Source organism: Gekko japonicus, unplaced genomic scaffold, assembly GCF_001447785.1.
Source record: "Gekko japonicus isolate JY-2015 unplaced genomic scaffold, Gekko_japonicus_V1.1 scaffold1573, whole genome shotgun sequence".
Classification (NCBI taxonomy): domain Eukaryota; kingdom Metazoa; phylum Chordata; class Lepidosauria; order Squamata; family Gekkonidae; genus Gekko; species Gekko japonicus.
Window position 1 is genome coordinate 373,260 of NW_015160887.1, and position 22,589 is coordinate 395,848.

Here is a 22,589-nt window from a genome sequence, read left to right on the forward strand (position 1 = left end):
ACATAATTACTTGAAAATATGCAAAATTTACATATGTTAAGATGTGTGTATTTAAGCATGATTTTACACTGTTCTCGATTTTACTGTTGGAATGGAGGTTTTTGAGCACTTTATTTGTATCGAGATTGGTTTTAAATTGTATAATATGTTTTAAATGTATCAAATGTATATGATGTTTTATTATTGCAAGATTGCTTGCTGTGTAAGCCGCCCTGAGCCCTACGGGGGAGGGCGGGGTATAAATTTGATTAATAAATAAATAAATAAATAAATACTTGAAAATATGCAAAATTTACATATGTTAAGATGTGTGTATTTAAGCATAATTTTACACTGTTCTCGATTTTACTGTTAACCTTTTGTCTAAAAACAATAAAAATCTTTAAATTAAAAAAAAGTACCACCACCACCCTGCCCACTAACTCACCACAGTGCTGATGTGCATCTTGATCTCTGGGCCTCGATCCTCGTACGGCTCCCGCTCCTGGCTCAGCCCTACTAGACGGCTCACAGCGTCACGGAAGAAACTGCGGTTCCCATAATAGATGGGGGCCTGGTAGCTTAAAATCTTCACCCCTGGGATCTCGAAGCACTGCAAAATAAGGAGGGGGGGGAGAGAAGAAGGGACATGGGATCCATTACTGTGGGCTCCCGTGGGACCTCCGGCCTCTGAGAGACACTGCCCTCCAACCCCCGCCCCTCAGGCACGGCACTTTAAAATACATTCGTAATTCTTTTATATTGCTTGTTGAGGTATAGCCCGTGAAAGAATATGCCTGTGAAATATAAACTGAAGTTCTGGAAAAAACAGTGGATGACAGTCTACTGCGATTTCACCCCCAAATCTATTCCAATGAGTAATAAAACAAACCCATCTTATTTCAAAATGGGGGAATGTGTCTTAAACACTTGGGCTGCACCTGCACGTCATGCTTAGCCATAGTTTTGTTGGAGTGAGCGACTCAGCATGCCTGGACATGGGAGGGGGGTTGCTACATCACTCCAAGGGTGTATGGGGGTTATCTCCTTGAATGGGATGTCTCTCTTTGTCTTCACCTGGGAGCTGCGTTCTGACCCCTCCTTTCTCTCTCTCTCTCTCTCTCTCTCTCTCACTCACTCCCTTTGTCCTCTCACTTCCCCCACATGGCCTTCCATGGAGACACAGGCCTCTGCAGGTCTCTCCTGTGGAAGACAATGCCTTCCTACTCCCTCACACGTGATGCCAGACAAACTGGCCATTTGTGAAAGGTAAAGTACTCTTCAGTCTTCTTTCAACCACAACCTGAATGGGAAATGGATCTATGTGAATAAACGTAAGGTTTACTTCTTTGCAATATACTTCTTGGGAGATTTATTTACTGCACTCAGTAGCAAGTTTCCGTGACTGAGCAAAACTCTTCCATGGCTCCGATCGCACCACCGAGGAACTGCGGGCGGGAAGCGAGGCTGTTTGCCCCGGGGCGAACTGATGCGCGTTTGCGCGGTCAGACTTCTGCCTGCCTGTCCTGCAGTTCCGCATAATACTTACCTTTCCCTGGTAGCTTTTTGCACCGCTCCTGCAGCGCAACGAGATGCCCCGCCAACGACTCCGGGACGCCAGACAGATGTGTCTGTCTGATCGCGTCCCTTTAATCTGTGGGGCAATCGTTTGCCTGCCGCAGCTTCTGCTCCGTATGATCGCAGCCTATATTAACCAAATATCCCAATAAATTAAACTCTAACTTGCTAGAATGGCCTTGTAATGTATCCAGTCCAGACAAGTCCAGACAAGTTCAGAGACAAACGTCGAGCTTCGCTCCAAGAGACAATGGACTATGCGGATCCTAGCCCGCTCCAATCAGGGGGCTGGGTTCCCGGCCGAGAGCCTATGGGGCTCTTGGCCACTCTAAATAACCTATAGGGAAGTAGGGGTGTGTTTTGGGTGGCGGTTTCTCTAAGCCGGCCTGCGAGCCGGCCAAAGTTGTCTTGTTCCTGATTGAATAAAGTACGCTTTGCTGAAATCACTCTCCGTCTGCGTACTTTTCAGGCCTCCTCCCCTCTTCCCCCTCCTCAGAGGGTATCAGAACCTTCTGAGCGCAAAGTCAAGGCTTTCCCACAGATCTACAGTCTTTCCACATGTGAAAACAATCTCCAGTTGCCTATGATGTCCAATGCAGGTGCCTGGCTAAACAAAAGGCGAGTTTCCCCCTCCCAAACGATTAATTCCAAACAGGTATTGACAAAAATGCTTTAATACAGGAGGGGGTGGGGAAGGCATCTTACAACAGATGTGTTCAAAACTGGATTTTATTTATAGAGCATCTGAGTGCTTTTTTTCATGATCGTGCAAAACGGGACGTACTGTCTTCTCTGATACAATCCTCCTCCTCACCCAGTGGAGGCACTCAAGGGTTTCCCAGCATCATAATCAGGCTGACTTGGGTCACTACACCACCCTAGATCTTACCAGAGTTTATCAGGTAATATAACTCACACACACACTTCCAGATTTGATACCTCTTGAGGCAGTCAGCCTAGAAAAAAGCCCTCTCGACACACACACACACCCCGCCCAAGCCTATCCTCAAAATTCAGGTTTCACTAATGAAATCAGTCTACGGAAGTCATGGTCTTGGTTCGCTCCCTCCTCCCACTGAAATGATGCTTAAGGGTAGTTAAAACTTGGGTAGCTAAAATCACTCCAATCATTATTTGCACCTATAGCTTATTTGCCGTTGTATTCTCTTTATACCATCTTTATTGGTTCAAGGTAGTGATGGGGTTTAGGACTGTTTTCCAATTAGAGCTCCAATTATTAGGATTGTAAGAACCTGTGAGGGGAAACCATGGCACCACCCTTTAAGAAGATTTAACAAGTCACACCAGAGCAAACTATTTATGCAGCGGCCAGATCGCTCCCTCACAGCTTCAATGCCAGGAGCTCACAAAGTAGAATTTTTGCTCACAAGCTTAGAGGGAGCGTTGTTCATAAGCATCTGCCTTGCAACTGAGAGATCTTTAACTGTTTGCAAGTACCGTACTTTTGGAGTTCAGTGTCATGCAGTTCCAGTTAGTTCTGTTGTTTTCTTTGCCATGCTGAAGACTGAAAATATGTACTATGTTCTTTTAAACTTTTCCTTATTGAAATAATTTCTCCTTATATTTTAACCGATGCGGTCTGCTTGTGGTGCAATAATATCCTGGGACCTATGCATTTTCTCAGGTTTCATGGGGTTTGCTCGGTTTGAAGCAGTGTGACTACCCAGGGTAGTGGTTTGATCCCAGAGAATAGTTTGGACCTCAGCGGTCTGGGGGTCCACGACAATGGAGGAGGCTGAGCTGCCCAGAGGGGACCCCAGAGCACTTCATTCATTCCCAGGGTCCAGGAGAACGTGTTGCTTTTGTGGCTCGACATCTCTGCCGCATCAGCCAGTTCCTGGATTGACCTGCAGCTCCTGAATTTACCTGCTGCTCCTTCCATCCTCTCTGTCCCGAAGGAACAGCCTGGTGCTGCAGCTCTGTCATCAAGTGAGCAGGGGCCCGGAGCAATGTTCCCTCTAAGCTGTGGAGTCTTGTGTGCAAATATTCTGCTTTGTGAGCCGCTGGCATTAAAGTTGTAAGCGAGTGATTTGGATACTGCATAAATTAGCTTGCTCTGGAGCCATCCTTCCTGAGCTAAGACAAAAATCTGTGAGCTGGAGGCTAAAAAACTCTGAGCTAGCTCACACTAACTCAGCTTAGAGGGAACACTGGCCGGGAGAGTCTACCATGGCCACGTCCAGGTCTCCTTGGACCTGCATGATGTATGTTTCCATCTGCATCTTGCCCAGCCTTACCTTGCTGTTTTCCTTGATGGGCCTGTAGATCTCTGTGTCAGCCGCCCTGCCCAACACCAAGCATTCAGCCCTGTAGGCAACATCAATAATCAAACCAGGCTTGAACGTACGCGTGCAGAGCTTCCCCAACACCCCAAGCAAGCACAGGTTCTTCAGGAACCAGAGGCTGTTTCCTAGTTTCCTCTGTACAGGCCCATTCTGAAGTTAACTTTGCGGCACAGGGTCTGCTTGTAACATGGCTCCTTCCTGTCTTTTAAGCGATGAAACATGTCAGTGTTTCCTACTGCAAGTATAGCGTGCATACTGCCCTAAGGGTAAGAAGCCCGATAAAGGGCCAATATTAAAAAAAACTAGTGCAAAACTGTTATATGGAAGAAGAAACTGGATTTATACCCCGTCCTTCACTTGGAGTCTCAGAGCAGCTTACAATCTCCTTCCCTTCCACTCCCCACAACAGATACCCTGTGAGGTAGGAGGGGCTGAGAGAGCTCTGAGAGAACTGCTCTTTCAAGGACAGCTCTGACAGGACTATGGCTTGCCCAAGGTCATCCAGCAGTTGCAAGTGGAGGAGTGGGGAATCAAGCCTGGTTCTCCCAGATTAGAGTCCACACACTTAACAACCACACCAAACTGGCTCTACAAAAACACATTTATTTATTAGAAAAAACAGTTTGACCTCTGAAGAAAGCCCCCAAGGGGCGGAAACGCGTCAGGTCACTTGTATTGGCCCTGTTGTTCAGGTCACTTGTACTGTGTAATGAGGCTTTCATTGGGCCCTTATATTTTTTTAACTGTCTTTCTAATAAATACATGCAGTTTTGTATATAACAATTTTACACTAGGTTTTTAATACTGGCCCTTTCTCGGGCTTCTTTCTTACCCTTGTGGTTCTGGATTCCAGTTTGCTTTCCCCTCCCTGTGTCTCACTGCATACTGCCCTAACCGAAAAAAATAGCAACTTGATCCTATTTTGATCAATCGAACTGATTCCACCAATGAAATGCTGCAGCCCTGTTTTTATCACTTGGAGGGTACGAGCCCAAGAAATAGTTCCACGTTCCTTGCGTCAGATCGTGCCTTCGTCTTTGACGTCTGAGAAGTAGCCATTGACTAGATGTCAAAAGTATGGGTGATTGATATATTACTTGCACTTAGACATCATCTGGCAGGCAAATGGCTAAATGCAGATTATTTTAATCAATACAAGGATTAAAATATAGACAACTAATCACCTACGTTTCCTTTAATCAGGCAACAGTACTAAAGGAAAGGATTTTTTTTTTGTGAGTATTGTGTGTGCGCGTGTGTGTGTACGCCTGTAAGTCTGTCTTCTTGGTGCTTGGAGGGGGCAACAGTGGGAGGGCTCCTAGTGTCCTGGCCCCACTGGTGGACCTCCTGATGGGCACCTGGTTTTTTTGGCCACTGTGTGACACAGAGTGTTGGACTGGATAGGCCATTGGCCTGATCCAACATTGGCTTCTCTTATTATGTTCTTATGTTCTTAAGTCATGGTTGACTTCTGGCGACCCCTAGTGGGGCTTGGACATTTCAGAGAGGTGGCTCACTATTCCTTGCCTCTGCATCCCAGTCCTGGTCTTCCTTGGAGGTCTCCCATCCTAGAACTTGCCAGAGTATACCCTGTTTAGCTTCTGACGAGATCGGGCTTGTCTGGGCTATCCAGGGAACGCTAAAGGGAAGGATCCTTGCTGTATCCTACCATATTGCTTTGTTAATGGCAGCACCTGCTTCCAGCAAAAAGAGCATTCTGCCAGCACAAGAGGCTGCTCTGCTGGTGGAAGAACCTTGGGGGGCCCCCCAGAAGGCTCCTTGCGACACAGAAAAGATGCTACCATTCACAGAACAAAGTCATACGATCAAACAAATAGGTCTGTTTGATAACTATGTACACATTGCAACCAACCCCTTCAATTTTGGGTCCATCAGGAATATATTGTACTGCTCCTGGCAGTGAAAAGGGCTGACAAGTCGCAGACAATTTATGGCAACAGCACACAGTTTTCAAGTTTGCCACTGCCTGCCTCTGAGGCGTGCCCGTGGCCCCTCCTTGGTGGTGTCTCCCATCCAAGTGCTCACCAGGGCCAACCCTGCTCAGGTTATGAGATCTGACGAGATCAACACCTAAAAGATGACTGAATGATTGGTAACTTGGTCCCCAGCACTGAAGCAGCACACTTAGTTGCTGGTCTGTAGTAGTTAACATGGGGCCCATGGGGCCCGGCTCCCTAGTGTTTCTTCTGGGCCCTCTCCCTCCTGGGCTGCCCCCAAAGTGCTCCAACTTACCACCTGCACTGTACTTTCATTTAATTAGCTGCCCCCCCCGAGGCCCCCTCCCAAAGAATTCTCTAGCTACGGGGCTGCTTAGTTGGGGACCTCCCAATACAGAGGGGTATAGAGACAGAGACAGTATACGGGAACCAGGAAGCAGTTAGACCTTTGTCTGGGGCAATGCCAGCAACATTATTCCAAAGAGATCCTGATTGCTTCCACACGGGGAGTGAGTTGGGTTGTTTTTTTTAGCATCCCTATGTCATCATCCCGTAATTGTCTACTCCCCAGTTTTTCCATTGCTTTGCTTTAAGAACCTAGATGGCTAAATGAATCCAAATTAAAGTGCCCAATATTTGAATAAATGAATGAATATAGAATATAAGTATACATCAATTATTACAAGATATTTTTAAAAAACTACAAGCCCTAGTATAGCTTCAATTTAGATTAAAATCATACAGTACTTTCAAATAAAGACCTTATGCAACCCTGATAGGGTTGCCAGGTCTGAGTTGGAAAATACCTGGAGACTTTGCGGGTGGATCCGGGAGAGGGTGGGGTTTGGGGAGGGGAGGGGCCTCAGCAGGGTACAGTGCCATAGAGTCCACCCTTCAAAGCAGCCATTTTCTCCAGGGGAGCTGATCTCTGTCAGCTGGAGATCAGTTGTAAAAGCGGGAGATCCCCAGGCCCCACCTGGAGGCTGGCAACCCTAGACCCTGACCAAGCACATTTCGGCCTTCTGGCCTTCTTCAGGGGTCAAGCATAACAATTCCACAATGGCTCCAGGCATTGCAGAAATATTGCAATAACTAATCAATATAGGACCAAGTTGGAACTGAGTTTTAATCTGTGGGTTCAGGCAGAGATAATCTTAGGAGGCCTCCTTTAAAATCACCTTCTGTCCAAGTCAGGTACATGTATCCTGCATGGTAGTTCAATTGTGTACCTTCCTAATCTCGGTCTAAGGAAATCTATCCAGAGTGCAGTATGGAACCAATGTGGTGTAGCAATGTATAGTGGTTAGGTTAAGTTTTTTCTTCCCTACTTTTTGTTCTCGTTTCCTTTCCTTTGCTCCAGCCTTCCCCAAATGTGGTCTGATACAATCTTTCGGGTAAAGATCAGTCAGAGTGTTTTGACGTGGCATGTTGAAGGAAAGTGCCCCTTTCTGGAGGTCCCGCCCCCACCGACACCCCCATCCTTGCTTGCCCACGGCTGCCATTTCCCCGCCATCACCAGGAGCTGGTAGCGATAGCACTAAACGACAGCAATACAGCAATTGCTGATTTAAACTATACCTTAAGCTACAGAGCTAGCTTAGCGTGCCCTGACCTAGATTACCCAAGCTAGCTTGATCTCATCAGATCTCAGAAGCTAAGTAGGGTTAAAGTAAAGGTAAAGGTTCCCTTGCTCGAAAGCCAGTCGAATCCGACTCTAGGGTTGCGGTGCTCATCTCCGTTTCCAAGCTGAAGAGCCAGCGCTGTCCGAAGACGTTTCCGTGGTCATGTGGCCGGCATGACTAAACACCGAGGCGCACGGAACGCCGTTACCTTCCCACTGAAGTGGTACCTATTTATCTACTTGCAATTTCTTGCTTTTGAACTGCTAGGTTAGCAGGAGCTGGAACTAGAGACGGGAGCTCACTCCGTCATGCAGCAGTCGGGTCTCAAACTGCCTGCTGAACTACCAACCTTCCACAGCCTGAAGTTCAGCGTCTTAACCACTTGAGCCACCGCGGCTCCTTTAAGTAGGGTTGGTCCTGGTTAAAAATTGGATGGGGGGGCCACTCTGGAATAGCAGGGTCGCTATGTAGAGGCCGGCGATGGCACCCCACCTCTGTTCCTCTCTTGCCTTGAGGATGCTACGGGGTCATCATAAGTCAGCTGTGACTTGACGGCACTTCCCACCACCATAGCTTAGAGTCCATCATTGTTGCATCGGATATTTTGATTACCATTTTTTTGGAAGCCCCCCAAAGCCTTCTGGTGGTGTGGGAGAGGGAAGGAGGAGGAGGAGGAGATTGGATTCATACCCCGCCCTTCACTCGGAGTCTCAGATATGCATAACCAATGCAATACTTTAGACGCCAAAGAGGAATCCCAGTGGGGATGTAGCTGTGAGTACGTGTGACTAGGAAGAGATGGGTGTTGCAATGGGCCCCATGTCCACCAGCTTGAACTTGAAGTTGACCTTGTGGCTCTCCGGCCACTCTCAGTCCCAACAAGGGGGCATCTGATTCCATTAGGTGACCTAAGACCGGCTGGAGGACTGGACCCAAAGGGGGAGGCTCGGCATGCAAGTACCTCTGTGTGCGGCACACCACAGTCATCATGGAGAATACCACTCCCACTGCCAAGCCAAGGTCTACGTTGATCACAACCACAGAGAGCCACGTGACCACCCATACAGCCTATGAGAGATGAGAAAAGATGTTAACAGAGTCACAGGGAAAGGGAAGCGAAGCTTAGAAATAGGAGGTATAAAGCTGAGACAGCCCTCTCCCCCCAACATCTATTATGAGTGTTGCCAATGTTCCCTTCTAAGCTGTGGAGTCTTGTGAGCAAAAATTCTCCTTTGTGAGCTGCCGGCATGGGTCTTACCTCTCATCCTTTCCCCACTTAGGTTCAATTCATGCAACCACGTCCTTCTGGTCCTTCTGCCACCGGGTAGTTTTTGAAATCCCACCAGGTAAAATCTACATGGAAGGCCTTATGAAAAGGCCTACTGTTCCATGACAGTAACGGTTTTCAAAAATCTGGGTCCAGAAGTCATTTTGGGGAGTCTTACCTCTCATCCTTTCCCCAGTTAGGTTCAATTCATGCAACCATGTCCTTCTGGTCATGGGGTAGTTTTTGAAATCCCACCAGGTAAAATCTACATGGAAGGCCTTATGAAAAGGCCTACTGTTCCATGACAGTAACAGTTTTCAAAAATCTGGGTCATTTTGGGGGGGATCGCGGGGGATCGCAGTTCCTCCGGGTGAGGTATGGGGGCGGGGCACATGACGAAGCCCCGCCCACTGCTTCCGGCCTCCCCATTGGGGGCGGGGTGTGTGGCCGTATGACACACTTCCGGTGATGTCAGGGGGTGTGGCCTTATGACACACTTTCGGTGATGTCAGGGGGTGTGGCATATGCTAATGAGTTATGCTAATGAGTTCCCCTAGCTCTTTTTCTACGAAACGACCGGTCATTGGGGGGGGGTCATCCAAAAGGTGGTCCCATTTAAAACTCCACATGATCTCAGTGGAGGAGATGTTGACCATGCCACGACTGTCTAGTATGATGAGGCCCCTAGCTGTGCCCATGATGCAAACATCAGAGTCCTGTGGCACCTTAAATTCTAACAAATTGGGATAGCATGAGCTTTTTATAGGCAAGACCGTAATTCATCAGACATATTATACATGTTGGTTACTTTTGCTACAACAGATTTGACCATAGTAAGTGGAATCTGAAATACTGCAAATTAAAAATTAGATTTTATCTAAAAATATATTCTCGGTTCTCTAGCCTGTGGGCACTTCTTAAATTTTGAAAAGGTAGTGCATGCCACCACAAAATGGCTGTCCTGGGTTACCAGTGCCAATCCACAAAATGGCTGCCATGGGTTCCTGGGACTAAACCAATCCACAAAATGGCTGCCATGGAGTGCTTGGACCAATCCACAGAATGTTGGGAGGTTCCAAGCCATGCACTATCCTATGATGGAGGATGCTGCTTCTGAATCGGTGCCCCTTTCAGACCCAAAGGTAATGCCTCTTGCGCTCTTCTGAAGAACCTCCTGCACCAAGGTAGTGGAAGAAAACTGAGATCCACTCTTTGCTTTGGGGAAGAGGCATTGTCTGGGTTTAGAGAAGGAGTTGCTCTCTGCAAGATCACAGAAAAAGGTGAGGAAGTCTACAACTATGGCCAAGTCAAGGGTGACTGGTTGAATGAGTTCAGCACTTTGAGAGTCAAGCAACTGTATTTTTCTATTCCATTCAAGATTGTTAAGATTTTATCCTCAAGATCCAAACAGCAAGAGGGCACTGGGGAAACACTGGTGGACACCATCGTGACCACAGGCACCCAAGTGGAGAGCACTCGTCTATTCCAGTTGCAAAGGCCTAACCCTTATGTAAACACTTTTGGGGAGGGGAGAAACCCATGCATTACTTGATGTCCAACAATGATTGGCCCGTCCCCTGCTTACAAAGTCAACACGGCTGATCCTCCACAGCTCAGGCAGGTCCTGGAACTGCAGGAACATCTGACGAAGGCTGGTGACGTTGATGCACGCCAGGACAGCCTAGATGTAAAAGAGAAGCCCACTGTTAATATTCATGTGTTTTATTTTTTTTAATCTCATCTGTTCTCCCAGAAGCTCAGGGTGGTGTCTTTGGCTTTCCTCCCTCTTCTCCTAACAATTCCATGACTGAGAGACCAAGGACATCTAGGGACCTCTATAAGTGAGTAAGGATTTGAACTCGGGTCCCCCCAGACCTAGACACTGCAATCACTTCTCCAAACTAGGAGCCAAAGCCACGCATTTACAAGGTCTTTTTGTTTGTTTGTTTGTGAATGACACGAGGACTTTGTATCAGATGCATGATGGGAGTTTTGTGCCTTCCAGACGCATTTTCTGCTCATGACCATGGCATATGGGGGGAAGCTTCAAGAGGGGAATAGATAACATATGGAACAGAGGTGATATGATACAGGGTCACAAAATTATGCATGGGATAGAGAAGGTAGAGAAAAAAGAACTTTTCTCCCTTTCTCACACTACAAGAACTGGTGGGCACTTGGTGAAATCGATGAGCAGTAGGCTTAGAACAGATAAAAGGAAGTACTTCTTCACCCAAAGAGTAATTAGCAAGTGGAATTCATTGCCGCAGGAAGTGGTGGTGGACAGAAGCATAGATAGCTTCAAAAGGGGACTGGATGAACATATGGATCAGAGGTCTATGAGTGGCTTTTAGCCACAAGGTACAGATGGAACAGGAGCTGTGGTGGCTCAAGTGGTTAAGACGCTGAACTGCAGGCTGTGGAAGGTCAGTAGTTCAGCAGTTCAAGACCCAGGTTGCCGCATGACAGAGTGAGCTCCCGTCTCTAGTTCCAGCTCCTGCCAACCTAGCAGTTTGAAAGCAAGAAATTGCAAGTAGATAAATAGGTACCACTTCGGTGGGAAGGTAACAGCGTTCCGTGCGCCTTGGTGTTTAGTCATGCCAGCCACATGACCACGGAAACGTCTTCGGACAGCGTTGGCTCTTCGGCTTTGAAACGGAGATGAGCACCACAACCCTAGAGTCGGACTCGACTGGCTTTCGAGCAAGGGACACCTTTACCTTTACCTTACAGATGGAACACTCTGTCTGGGGCAGTGATGTTCTGTATTCTTGGTGCTTGGAGGGGCAACAGAGGGAGGGCTTCTGGAGTTCTGGCCCCTGCTGGTGGACCTCCTGAGGGCACCTGGGTTTTGGTCACTGTGTGACACAGAGAGTTGGACTGATTGGGCCACTGGCCTGATCCAACATGGCTTCTCTTATGTTCTTAAGCCCATGGCTGAGAAGCCATGTTTCAGCCCTTGTCTCTTAGGAATGGCCTGGCCACGTCAAAGGCAGCAGCTGCTTTGTTTGCTTCAGAATTTATGCAGCACAACCCTATGCACAGCTGAAGACATCTGAGCTCACTGATTTAAATGGGCTTTGATGTATCTGTATGGGACCGGATGGAAACCTAGCACCTCTTTCAGCAATTGTCTAGCAAAGGTGCATCAAAGAGGGTAGCAAAGAGAGAAATAAATGTCCATGGCCCCGGTCACATGAACGGTTTTGGGCCGGGAGAGGGACGGATCGGGGGCACAGCAAACGGGCGCGATCCCACCGCAACATCTGGGAAGCGTTGCGCACCCGTCCCCGATCCGGCCCTTCACCCGAAAAGCCGCAGCAAAAATAAACCACCTACCAAGGTGGTTTTTCCAGCACGCCGCATCAAAGCCTGGCCGTGGGATCGCCGGCGCGTCCTTCTGCTGGCGAAACCCCGGCTCCTGGCTGAACTGCGCATGCTCAGACATGCACAGTTCGGTAGTCTCCCTTTCCCCACCGTGGCTTCCCCCGGCATCTGATCCTGCCGGCGAGGGAATGCGCCGCGGCTCAGGGGATCAATGTGATCCCCCCGCCACGTGTTTCTTTTGTTGAGGCTTTATAAAGCCGCACTTTCGCCCGTTCCCCCCCCCCCCCGGCAGGGACCCATGAAGGGCATTACATACCTGCATTTAGAGTAAGTTGCAAGAATTGATCAAACTTGCCTGCATATCGTTGGCAGGCACAATTTATTCTGGGATCGGGGGGGGGGATGGATGGATGGCCTTCTGGGTTCTCCCTGTCCCCACCCTCCCACCTGACTCACCTTCGGCAAGTAGTAGAAGAGCGGCCCGATCCACATCAGCACAACCAGGACCACCGCGCTCGTGAAAAGACCAGAGAGCTGCAGAAGAGCAAAAGAGGTTAAGTTATGCTGGAGTTGACAGATGGGTCATTGGGGGGGGGTCATTGGAAACCATTGGAAACTTAGTACTACCTGACCCCAGGGAGGCAAAGAATATGCCAAGTACTCTAAAGAGTAGAACTCAAACTAAATTGGAGCCCATCCCCAGACTTACCTGCCTATCATACAACCAGACCAATAAGAACCCAAAATTCACATACTCTTCCCTTCTGCACTTATGATCCCCGTTTTGTTACAGATGGTGTCTCTCTCTCTCTGTTTTTAGTGACTACGTAACAGACAGAAGTCACCTAAGGAAGTTCTTTCCACAGCATTAGATGCAGCAACATAAAAAGTTACTCTGGCTGATTTCTGCCAGTTATGCATCTATTAAAAGCACTGAGTTTTGTCCATATCGTTCAGCAAGCCTCATCTTGCAAGTGACAACTGGGGCTTGGATTAGGGTTGCCAGTTCCCCCCACCCCACCCCAGTCGCTGGCAGGGGATGGGGAATAGGGTTACCAGCTTTGGGTTGGGAAACTCCTGGAGATTGGGGGATGAGACTTGGGGAGAACAGGACCTCAGTGGCATCATGCAATTCCAGAGAGTCCACCCTCTAAAGTATCCATTTTCTCCAGGGGAACTGAACTCTGTAGTCTGGCGATGAGCGGTAATTTTGGAAGGGTCCCTAGGTCCCACCTGGAGGCTGGCATCCTTAGCTTGGATCCCTGCTGCCTGCAGTAAGGTAAAGGTAAAGGTTTCCCTTGCTCGAAAGCCAGTCGAATCCGACTCTAGGGTTGTGGTGCTCATCTCAGTTTCCAAGCCGAAGAGCCAGCGCTGTCCGAAGACGTTTCCACGGTCATGTGGCCGGCATGACTAAACACCAAGGCGCACGGAACGCTGTTACCTTCCCACCGAAGTGGTACCTATTGATCTACTTGCAATTTCTTGCTTTCGAACTGCTAGGTTGGCAGGAGCGGGAACTAGAGACGGGAGCTCACTCCGTCTTGCGGCACACTCGGGTCTCGAACTACTGAACTACTGACCTTCCACAGCCTGCAGTTCAGCGTCTTAACCACTTGAGCCACCACAGCTCCTGCTGCCTGCAGTAGGCATTGGCAATTCCACTCACGGAACAAAGGGACGGTGTGTTTCACCAGTTCCCCCCTCACACTGCAGCCCTCCCCCTCTGGCACTTTAACCCCCCCTATGATGTTCCAGGGGGGGGGCACTCACTGAAGCATGGGAACCCAATTTCAAGAGGAAGAGGAGCCTGCAGTGGGAAGGGAAGGAAGTCACTGATTACCCAGCACAACTCTGCTGTGTGGGATCCAAGCCCCCAAGGTTGCAATGTCATTTTCCCTCCCTGACATGTGCCTTGGTATAGTCCATTAAATGAACTCTTCCCTGCTCCAGTACTGGATCTTCATGTTGGGGGGGGAAGGAGAGAGAAAGGAAGTTTCTCTGGTAGAGCCCTGCCGAGGGTGGGGGGAGAAAAACCCTGCCTTAATCCCAGCATGCAGCTACTCTTCATTCAGAAGAAGATGAAGAGGAAGAAGAGGAGGAGGAGGAGGAGGAAGAAGAAGAGGAGGAGGAGAAGGAAGAAGAAGAGATTGGATTTATAAGCCGCCCTTCACTACCCAAAGAAGTCTCAGAGCGGCTCACAATCTCCTTTCCCTTCCCCTCCCCACAACAGACACCCTGTGAGGTGGGTGAGGCTGAGAGAGCTCTTTCAAGGACTGCCCTTGAGAGAACAGCTCTGAAAGAACTTGCAACTGACCCAAGGCCACACCAGCAGCTGCATGTGGAGGTGCTTCACACTCAGCTGTAGACCCATCAACTCCTTCCTGCACTCTTGTCAGCATCGTTAGTCCAATTAAAATGTGTGAGACAAGGCCAATGAGTAGCCAAAGTGCATCCAAAGAGCCCCTAAGACTTATGGCGGCGGGAAGTGCCGTCAAGTTGCAGGCAACTTATGGGTGACACCATAAAGACCAGAGAGGAGCAGAGGAGATTCGCCACCGCCTGATTCTGCATAGCAACACCGGACTCCCTCAGTGGCCTCCCAGCCAAGTACTAGCCAGGGCTGACCCTGCTGAGCTCCTGAGCTCTGATGAGAGAGGGCTAGTCTAGGGGCCACCCAGGCCAGGGACCTAAGGGGTGTACCTGTGTGTATCCACCGGCACTGTCCAAGATGTTGGTTGTAGCCAGAGTGGCTGAGCTGGGGAAGCAGGTGAACATGGAGGAGACCAGGTTTGAGAGGCCATGGGCCAAGAGCTCCTGTGGGAGAAGACAGGGAGATTAAGGAAAGGGGCAGCCCCATACCTGGCAGAAGGAATCCTGACTGAAGACTAGAGCAAAAAGGGACAGAAGGGGAGGAACTCTTGAGCTACGCGGCAGCGGGTTCTTAAACACATCCTCCTCCATTGTGATGTCCCTCCACCAAGAACCCTCACAAGGATCTCTAGAACTACATCACAGGATTCCATTTCCCAGGGTTCCCTTGCCGTGGAGGGCCACAGAGGAAAGGGGATGGCAGCAGGTAAATCAGTGCAGCTAACATGGTTGAAACGGGCGTGGCCAAAGTGAAAAGGAGGCGTGGCCAAAGTAAAAAAAGGAGGCACCTCTGAGGCTTGAGAGAGCTGCACCAAATGGGGGGGGGGAGCGTTTAGATCATTGTTCCCAAACTGTGAGACACCTGATTTCTTTTGGGGCGCAGGGAATTGCTGAGAGATGACACAAAGCAGCGGCAAAGTGGCCTTCTGGGGCTCAAATGAGACACAATGTTCTTTAGCAAATCCGGTCGGGGTTCCTGACCCAGCTCACTTTCCCCACAGCCCCATGGCAGCTGCAGAGGATTTACTCCCCCAACTGCTGCAGGGCCTGATTCAGATCGGGACCACAGAGCAGGGAGACAAGGGCCCTGTCCCTTTCCTCCTGAATAATTTTTCCAAACCTCAGTGGCCCCAGGGGGTATCATTCGCCTCGGAGCAGAGCTGCATGTGAGCTGAACACGATACAGAGCAAAAAGTGCCCCCCCCCCGGCAGTTTTTGGGGAACCCAGACCCAACTTACTAAACAAAGTCATGCCTGTTTTGAGTCTTACAGTACTCCAAACGTGGCTAAGAGGACCAGACATGCAGTGACAGCTATGAGGACAGAAAAAACTGGAGTGATACGCGGCCCCTGAACCTCTTGTTCTCAGTTGGAAGCTCCCATTTGCAGAGCACAATGTGAAGAGGGTAGAAATGGAGCCATCCTGACCCTGTACCATCTATGGCTCTGCCCCGTTCACTTGGCATGGGCTAACCAATACGTGAGAGCCATGCTAGTCCGTCGTGCTAAAACCAAAGTCCGGTGGCACCTTGAAGACCGACTGCATTTATTTCAATATGAGCTTTCAAATGCTCATATTGAAGTGGACGTTGTTACTCTTTAAGGTGCCACGGGGATTTCTTTTAATAACCGATACAGAACAGCATTCAGCTTGTGGTCAACAGAATCCCCACTGATGTGTGATTCTTGTGTTTTCCTCCCCCCATCTCTGTGGGGACAACAGAAAACCAGGGGTTGGATCCTCCCAGTTTTTCCACAGCGAAAGATGGAGGAGAGACACCTTTTGACCACCGAGAAGGTTAGACCGAAGCCACAAAGAACAGGAGTCACAATGAATCTGAGCAAGATTTGAGTCCAGTTGCACCTTGGACACCGGTTAAGATTTCCAGGGTATAAGCTTCCGAGAGTCAAAGCTCCCTTTGTCAGATAGGATGTCCAATGCATACTGACTCTCCTCTTTGCAGTGCCCTTCCCACCTTCTGGCTGAGATATAAGGGCTAAGGGATCTCCATTCCCACTTGTATCTGACGAAGGGAGCTTTGACTCTCGAAAGCTTATACCCTGGGAAATCTTCCGGGTCTTTAAAGGGGCTACCACATTCAAATCTTGCTGTTCTACTGGCGAGTAGCACACCTACCCACCCGAAATGGTGAAATTGGCGAGTTTGATAAGAAAGTCTGGTAGGGTCCAGTAGCCCTAGGAGTCAGAGGCACCAAAATACAACACCCCAGAGACACAAAATAACTTGCCAAAATAACAAGCACAATAGGGTATAACTTGAATATGAATAAGAAAGTAGTATCTTCATAACAACATATAAGGCATAAAGAACGCATAGAATTCTCCAAGTAAACTGCAAAGTACAACATCAAAGTTACATAATACACATAAGTCTCCTATTGTCATTGTAATGCTGACGTGAGTGGCTGAAGAAAGAAAGGGTACAGCCAAATGTCCATTAGCATCAAAGAAGGCACAATGAAGGGGCAATAAAGTCACTAATCTCTTTTCTTCTCAATGGTATGTTTCGGAAAATACCCCTTTTCAAGAGGTACGTATTGTCTTCATTCACAATAGCAATAATTCCTAGATGCAATGACCAATCGTAGAAATCAAATGAAGCCGGAGCCCAAAAGCCTCAAAACAAACCCACAGCTCAATGGAATACCATATAGAGGGCTGGAATATTCAATTTATATTCTATTGTTCTTGTTATTTTGGAAAGTTATTTGGTGTCTCTGAGGAGCTGTACTTTTGGTTTTCCTGATCACTGGCTCCTCCCATCCATGTTTGTTTGTTTTTTCTAGGAGTTAGAGGCAGCTGAAAATCCCTCTAAAGCAGGGGTGTCAAACATGTGGCCCGGGGGCCGGATCAGGCCCCCGGAGGGCTTTCATCAGGCCCGCAGTGGAACTGGCCATCTCCTGCTTCCAGTTCTGCTGCTGCTGCTGCTGCATCATAGCTTGCTTTGCCAGACTCTCTTAATCACTCAGCCATTTCATGTTTTAACCTGGGTCCTAGACTCAGAACTCTGAGCGTGAGATTTCTGTGGTGAATGTCAACAAATCAAAAGTAGGTTTGCGGCTTACAGAGCTAATGTTTTAAGCATGTTTTTTATTTTAAGTAACAAAAAATTGTGTTTGTGTCCTTTATAAGGTTTATATCTCCACTACCTGGCATTACATTTTATAACACACATGGCCTGGCCCAACAAGGTCTCATTTATGTCAGATCCGGCCCTCATAACAAATGAGTTTGACACCCCTGCTCTGAAGTGTAGTTACAGGGGAGGGGGCTGAAGGAGAAGCCGAGTCTTTCTGAGTGCCAGGAGGTGGGGGCTGGGCTTGACGATCCAAGGGGGCCAAATCCCTGGCTGGAGATGTCCAGGGGCTCTCCTTCCCCACCCTGAGGAGACCCTAGCTTTCCAGGCTGGGGCACACACCTGGTTGGGATCAATGGTATAGTGGTGCTTCTCAGCGTAGATCATGGCCAGAGACACTGAGACGGCGTAGGCCACGAAAGTGAGGGCCACCGTGTCGCCCAGCACTTGGGGCAGCAGACGCAGGGCTGGGAGCTGGGGTTGTGGGAACCTGCACGAAAGAATGGTGGAACGGGAATCACTGTGGGCCCGTGGCAGAGGTCGCTTCCCTGCCTCCCCCCCCATCTCAGCCTCCCCCCCTCCCCCAGACAAGGTTGGCCTCACTCTTATTCCAGCGTCCAGGGTTCAGGCGTCAGAAGTCAAGCCTGGAAGTTGTGCTTCCATCGCCAGGCCAGAATGACAGCTGTGACTTTCCCTCAACCAGCACTGAGAGTGGGGAGGGTGGAAAGGAGAGACAGAAAGGGACCTTACCCTGCTGGGAGGTGTCCGACAATCTGCACGTTGTAGTGGGTGTTGAGGGAAGAGGCAAAGCAAATGCCAGTGGCCAACAATACCTGCCAGGAATGAGAAATACCGGAAGTTAGTCCGAAGGAGCATATGCCACATCAGTTTTAAGCAGCCTCTCTCGCCACTGGTTAAAAACACCTGCTGTGATGTATACCCAGATGTTGCGAAGATTAAATGTACACCTGCTGTGATGTTTACCCAGATGTTGCAAAGATTAAATGTACAGTAAAGTATGGTTCATAGCCCTCATTGGTGGTGTCCACTCTAGTCTGGAACAGACATCCTTTTATTTCTCTTGCTTTCAACTGAGAATCCAGATGACATAGTCAACCCACTGGTTTCCATAGTTTTCCCTGCTGTCTTCCCAACGTTTTTTCCAGACTGCATTTGTGGTGATTAAAAAAAAGAAACTTAAAACGCAATTGTAGTGCCACCCTGTCCAGGGTGGACAGTCAAAGTAGGAATGAGTTTTCTCAGGGCTACTAGCCATTTGATTTTTCTCCTCCTCTCTTTGTTGCTTTTGTTTCCAGTTTCATTAATTGCTTCGTCTTCCCTCATGATGACTGCAGCATTACAGAATCATATCTTAATTATCAATTATTGTCCAAGGAAGGTGTGTGTTTTTTTTAGGGGGGGTTGTTAATTACCCTTGCAGCCAAAGTAAAACCACATCTTTCATTTAAAACCCAAGTCTTTATGGCTATCAAGAAAAGCTCTGAAACATGTTGGCTATTTCTGCTGGAGATATCGGCTGACTGCAAGGATGGTGTAGTGGTTCAAGTCTCAGACTAGGATCTAGGAAACCCATATTCAAATCCCTGTGCTGCTCCAGAAGCTCACTGGGTGACCTTGGGCCAATCACTTTCTCGCAGCCTAACCTACCTCACGGGGTTGTTGTGAGGATAAAATGGAGGACGAGAATAAGCTGCTTTGTATCTCTGCTGGGGAGAAAAGTGGGATATGTCTAAATAAATAGATCACAATAAATGTTAAATGGGAATTCTGGGCAGGCCTTCCAAGGGTCAATCTCCACTGCATTGCTCAGCTCTGTACCCCTTCCAGGATAACTATAATTTCCCCCCCATGTGTCCACCTATATCCAGCATTCTTGCCTTTTGCTGCCTCTTCTTCCCTCTCTTGTTACTCTCTGACATTCCAATTAATGCAAATCTATGAATTCTTTGACAGCCTGCCTCCATCTTGGAAACAGAAGTATGCAAAGGAAAGTGACAGAATTTGGAAGATTTCCAAAAGTAAAATGTGAGTTTCCTCTGCCCGAGACATCCGGATGCGGAAAGACAGAATGTGGCTAAGACTCCTCACATACCATGATGATCTCTCCTGGGATGGGGACCCACATCCGGCTACGGTAGCGGTTGTTGATCTCCTTGATGGGCACCAGCACAGCCAGGCAGAGGCCTGAGATCAGCAGTTCAGCTATGTTGGTTAAGGGAAAGGCTTCCACCACAGACGCCAGCATCTAGGCATAAGGCAGAGAACAGAACATCTGAAAAGAGTGTTGACGTGGAGAGGTCCAGCCTTCTGCCAAAGGGACAGAGTGGAAGGCCTCTTGCAGCCTTGAGAAGGGGTGGGGGGGAGCAGCTGGGCTCACTGAGGTTTGCAAGCAGAAATTAACTGGGTGGGAGCAAAACTGCTAAAAGCACCCTTTGATTATTGTGGTCATCAGCAGAGGCAGACAAAGAGAAGTCATGGCCACATTCCCAGCTACAAGAAATATCATCTATCTATCTATCTATCTATCTATCTATCTATCTATCTATCTATCTATCTATCTATCTATCTATCTATCTATCTATCTTCATCATCATCATCATCATCATCCATCTATCTATCATCCATCTATCATCCATCTATCATCCATCTATCTAGGGCTTTTTTTAAAAAAAAGAGGTGCTGGAACTCTCAAGAGTTGAGACTCTCAAGAAGTTTTCAATCTGTATACTGAAAACTCATGAACTTTTAAATATTTTAAAAAGAATTTTGTCAAAGAGGTTCTGGAACTCCATTCCTATGCATTCCCCCAGAAAAAAAGCCATCCATCCATCCATCCATCCATCATATACCCTTGACCAAAGAACACCCCTTTTATCTGGGATAGCCGTCCTCTTCAACCGAGCGCACAGCTTTGGGAGGGATGCACATGGAGCGGTGAGGGAGGTAGGGGATACCCGCCTAGCCAGCCAGATCAGCCAAATCAACCCTGGCGATCAATGGGGTGACAGATGTTGCAGCCAAAACGCCCTCACACCCCTATCTATTATCTATCTATCTATCTATCTATCTATCTATCTATCTATCTATCTATCATCTGTCATCTGTCATCTATCTGTTTTAATGAGTTGTGACAGTGAAATACCCTAAGGAGTGCAGCTGAATTCACTGTCAACACAGGAAAGGTGAACACATGAAGCTGCCTTATCCTGAATCTGGTCCTTGGTCCATCAAAGTCACTGTTGTCTACTCAGGCTGGCAGTGGCCCTCCAGGGTCTCAGGCAGAGGTCTTTCATACCACCTACTGCCAGATCCTTTAGCTGAAGTTGCTGGGGACTGACCTCCCACATGAAGGTTTTTGCCCTCTGCATTTATATTGGCGGTGGCTTTGCAAGCACAGAAGCGTGGGGTGCTGCGCAGGGCCCCCAAGCCCTCGGCCCGCTCTGGGTAACGCACCTTGAAGATGGTGAACCAGCCATCAGGACGAGGTAGGGGCAGTCCCAGGAGGCTCTGAAGCTGGGACACCACCACATGCAAAGCGGCACCGCTGGTAAAGGCCTTGACGACAGGCTCCGAGAGATAGGTGGACAGGAAGCCCAGGTGAAAAGTAAACATCCCTGTCTGAAGATGAGAAGGCAAATGTCAGCGTTAGGAACCTATGAAGTGTTAGGGACATACAGATGTTCCCAGAACCAGGGCTGGGCGTCTACTGCAAAATTCCCCAAGAAAAGCCACAGAAACTGGTATCGGGTGCAGAATTTTGTTTCCAGAGAAGATTAGTTTTCATTATTTTAAAGAAGTCCTCAAGTTGTAATGATATAGGTGTGTGTGTTGGGCTATCCTAGTGAAATCTCAAAAGTCAAAGGAGTTGCTGAATAGGACTTGCCGTTCCTTACCCCTCCCTGCGACTGGCAGAACCGATCTAAGTTATTATTATTTTTTAAAGTAAAAAATCTTTGGGATAAGAGGGGTCACGGCAATCTACACCTCTGACCAGGGCTATTTTTGGGCAGGAACGCACAGGAACAGAGTTCCGGCAGGCTTCCAAGTTGGCCATGCCCAGCAGGAACTCATTAGCATAACAGGCCACACCCAACAGCAGAAACTCATTAGGATTGGCTACATTAGGGGTGTGTGGCCTAACATGCAAAGGAGTTCCTGCTACAAAAAAGCCCTGGGTTTTAACAACAAACAAGGTAAACAGAATAAGAAGCAAAAGGTGGGCGTGGCTTGGTGAGCACATTTCTGGTAACATGGGGGTGTGGCCTAATATGCCAATGAGCTGTGCTGTCAGGGTGTGTGGCCTAATATGCTAATGAGTTTCTGTTGTTGGGTGTGGCCTATTATGCTAATGAGTTCCTGCTGGGCTTTATCTACAAAAAAAAAGCCCTGCCTCTGACACAAGTCACAGACATGGCTTTCTTGTAGCAAAATTTGGGTTTCCTTAGCACAGTATTTAGTTCTTTTTTAAATGCAGCTTTGTCCGCAACACTGCTATGAAACAAGGAATGGGGTGCATCCTGCTAACTTTCCAGGGAAGACCATCTCCTCCCCCCAAGCCCTGTAGATAGAGATGCCAACCTCCAGGTGGTGGCTGGAGATCTCCTGCTAATACAATTGATCTTCAGGTGACGGAGATCAGTTCCCCTGGAGAAAATGGCCGTTTTGGAGGGTGGACTCTGTGACATGATACCCCCACTGAAGTCCCTCCCCTCCCCAAACCCTGCCCTCCTTAGGCTCCACCCCCCACAAATCTCCAGGTATTTCCCAGCCTGGATCTCCGGTTCCCCACCTGCACAGAATAACAGACTTCAATACAATACAAAGTCTGGAATTTGTTTTGCCAGCTTCAGAACAAGCAAAAAGAAAAAAAATTCTTCACACAATGGACATTTAGCTTTTGGAATTCATTGCCACAAGATGTGCCAATGGCCTTGAAGAAAAGACGAGACAGCCCTCACCCGGATAGCCCAGGCAAGCCCAATCTTGTCAAATCTCGGAAGCTAAGCAGGGTCGACTCTGGCAAGTACTTGGATGGGAGACCTCCTTGAAACACCAGCAGTTGGG

The 22,589-nt window shown here is 48.4% G+C and overlaps 1 protein-coding gene across 1 annotated transcript in view; it reads right to left on the reverse strand.

Annotated features, from left to right (window-relative positions):
* Positions 1–418: 418 nt before the first annotated feature.
* The window catches only part of SLC26A10 (solute carrier family 26 member 10), a 30,085-nt gene continuing 7,914 nt past the window's right edge, over positions 419–22,589 (reverse strand). Inside the window, exons 4-13 of the mRNA XM_015423466.1 lie at positions 20,979–21,143; positions 19,618–19,770; positions 18,255–18,337; positions 17,847–17,994; positions 14,738–14,851; positions 12,494–12,571; positions 10,296–10,391; positions 8,405–8,511; positions 3,816–3,885; positions 419–592 (exon numbers count right to left, since the gene is read on the reverse strand). Coding sequence (XP_015278952.1) covers positions 419–592; positions 3,816–3,885; positions 8,405–8,511; positions 10,296–10,391; positions 12,494–12,571; positions 14,738–14,851; positions 17,847–17,994; positions 18,255–18,337; positions 19,618–19,770; positions 20,979–21,143 — 1,188 coding nt within the window. The remainder of the gene's footprint in view (positions 593–3,815; positions 3,886–8,404; positions 8,512–10,295; positions 10,392–12,493; positions 12,572–14,737; positions 14,852–17,846; positions 17,995–18,254; positions 18,338–19,617; positions 19,771–20,978; positions 21,144–22,589) is intronic.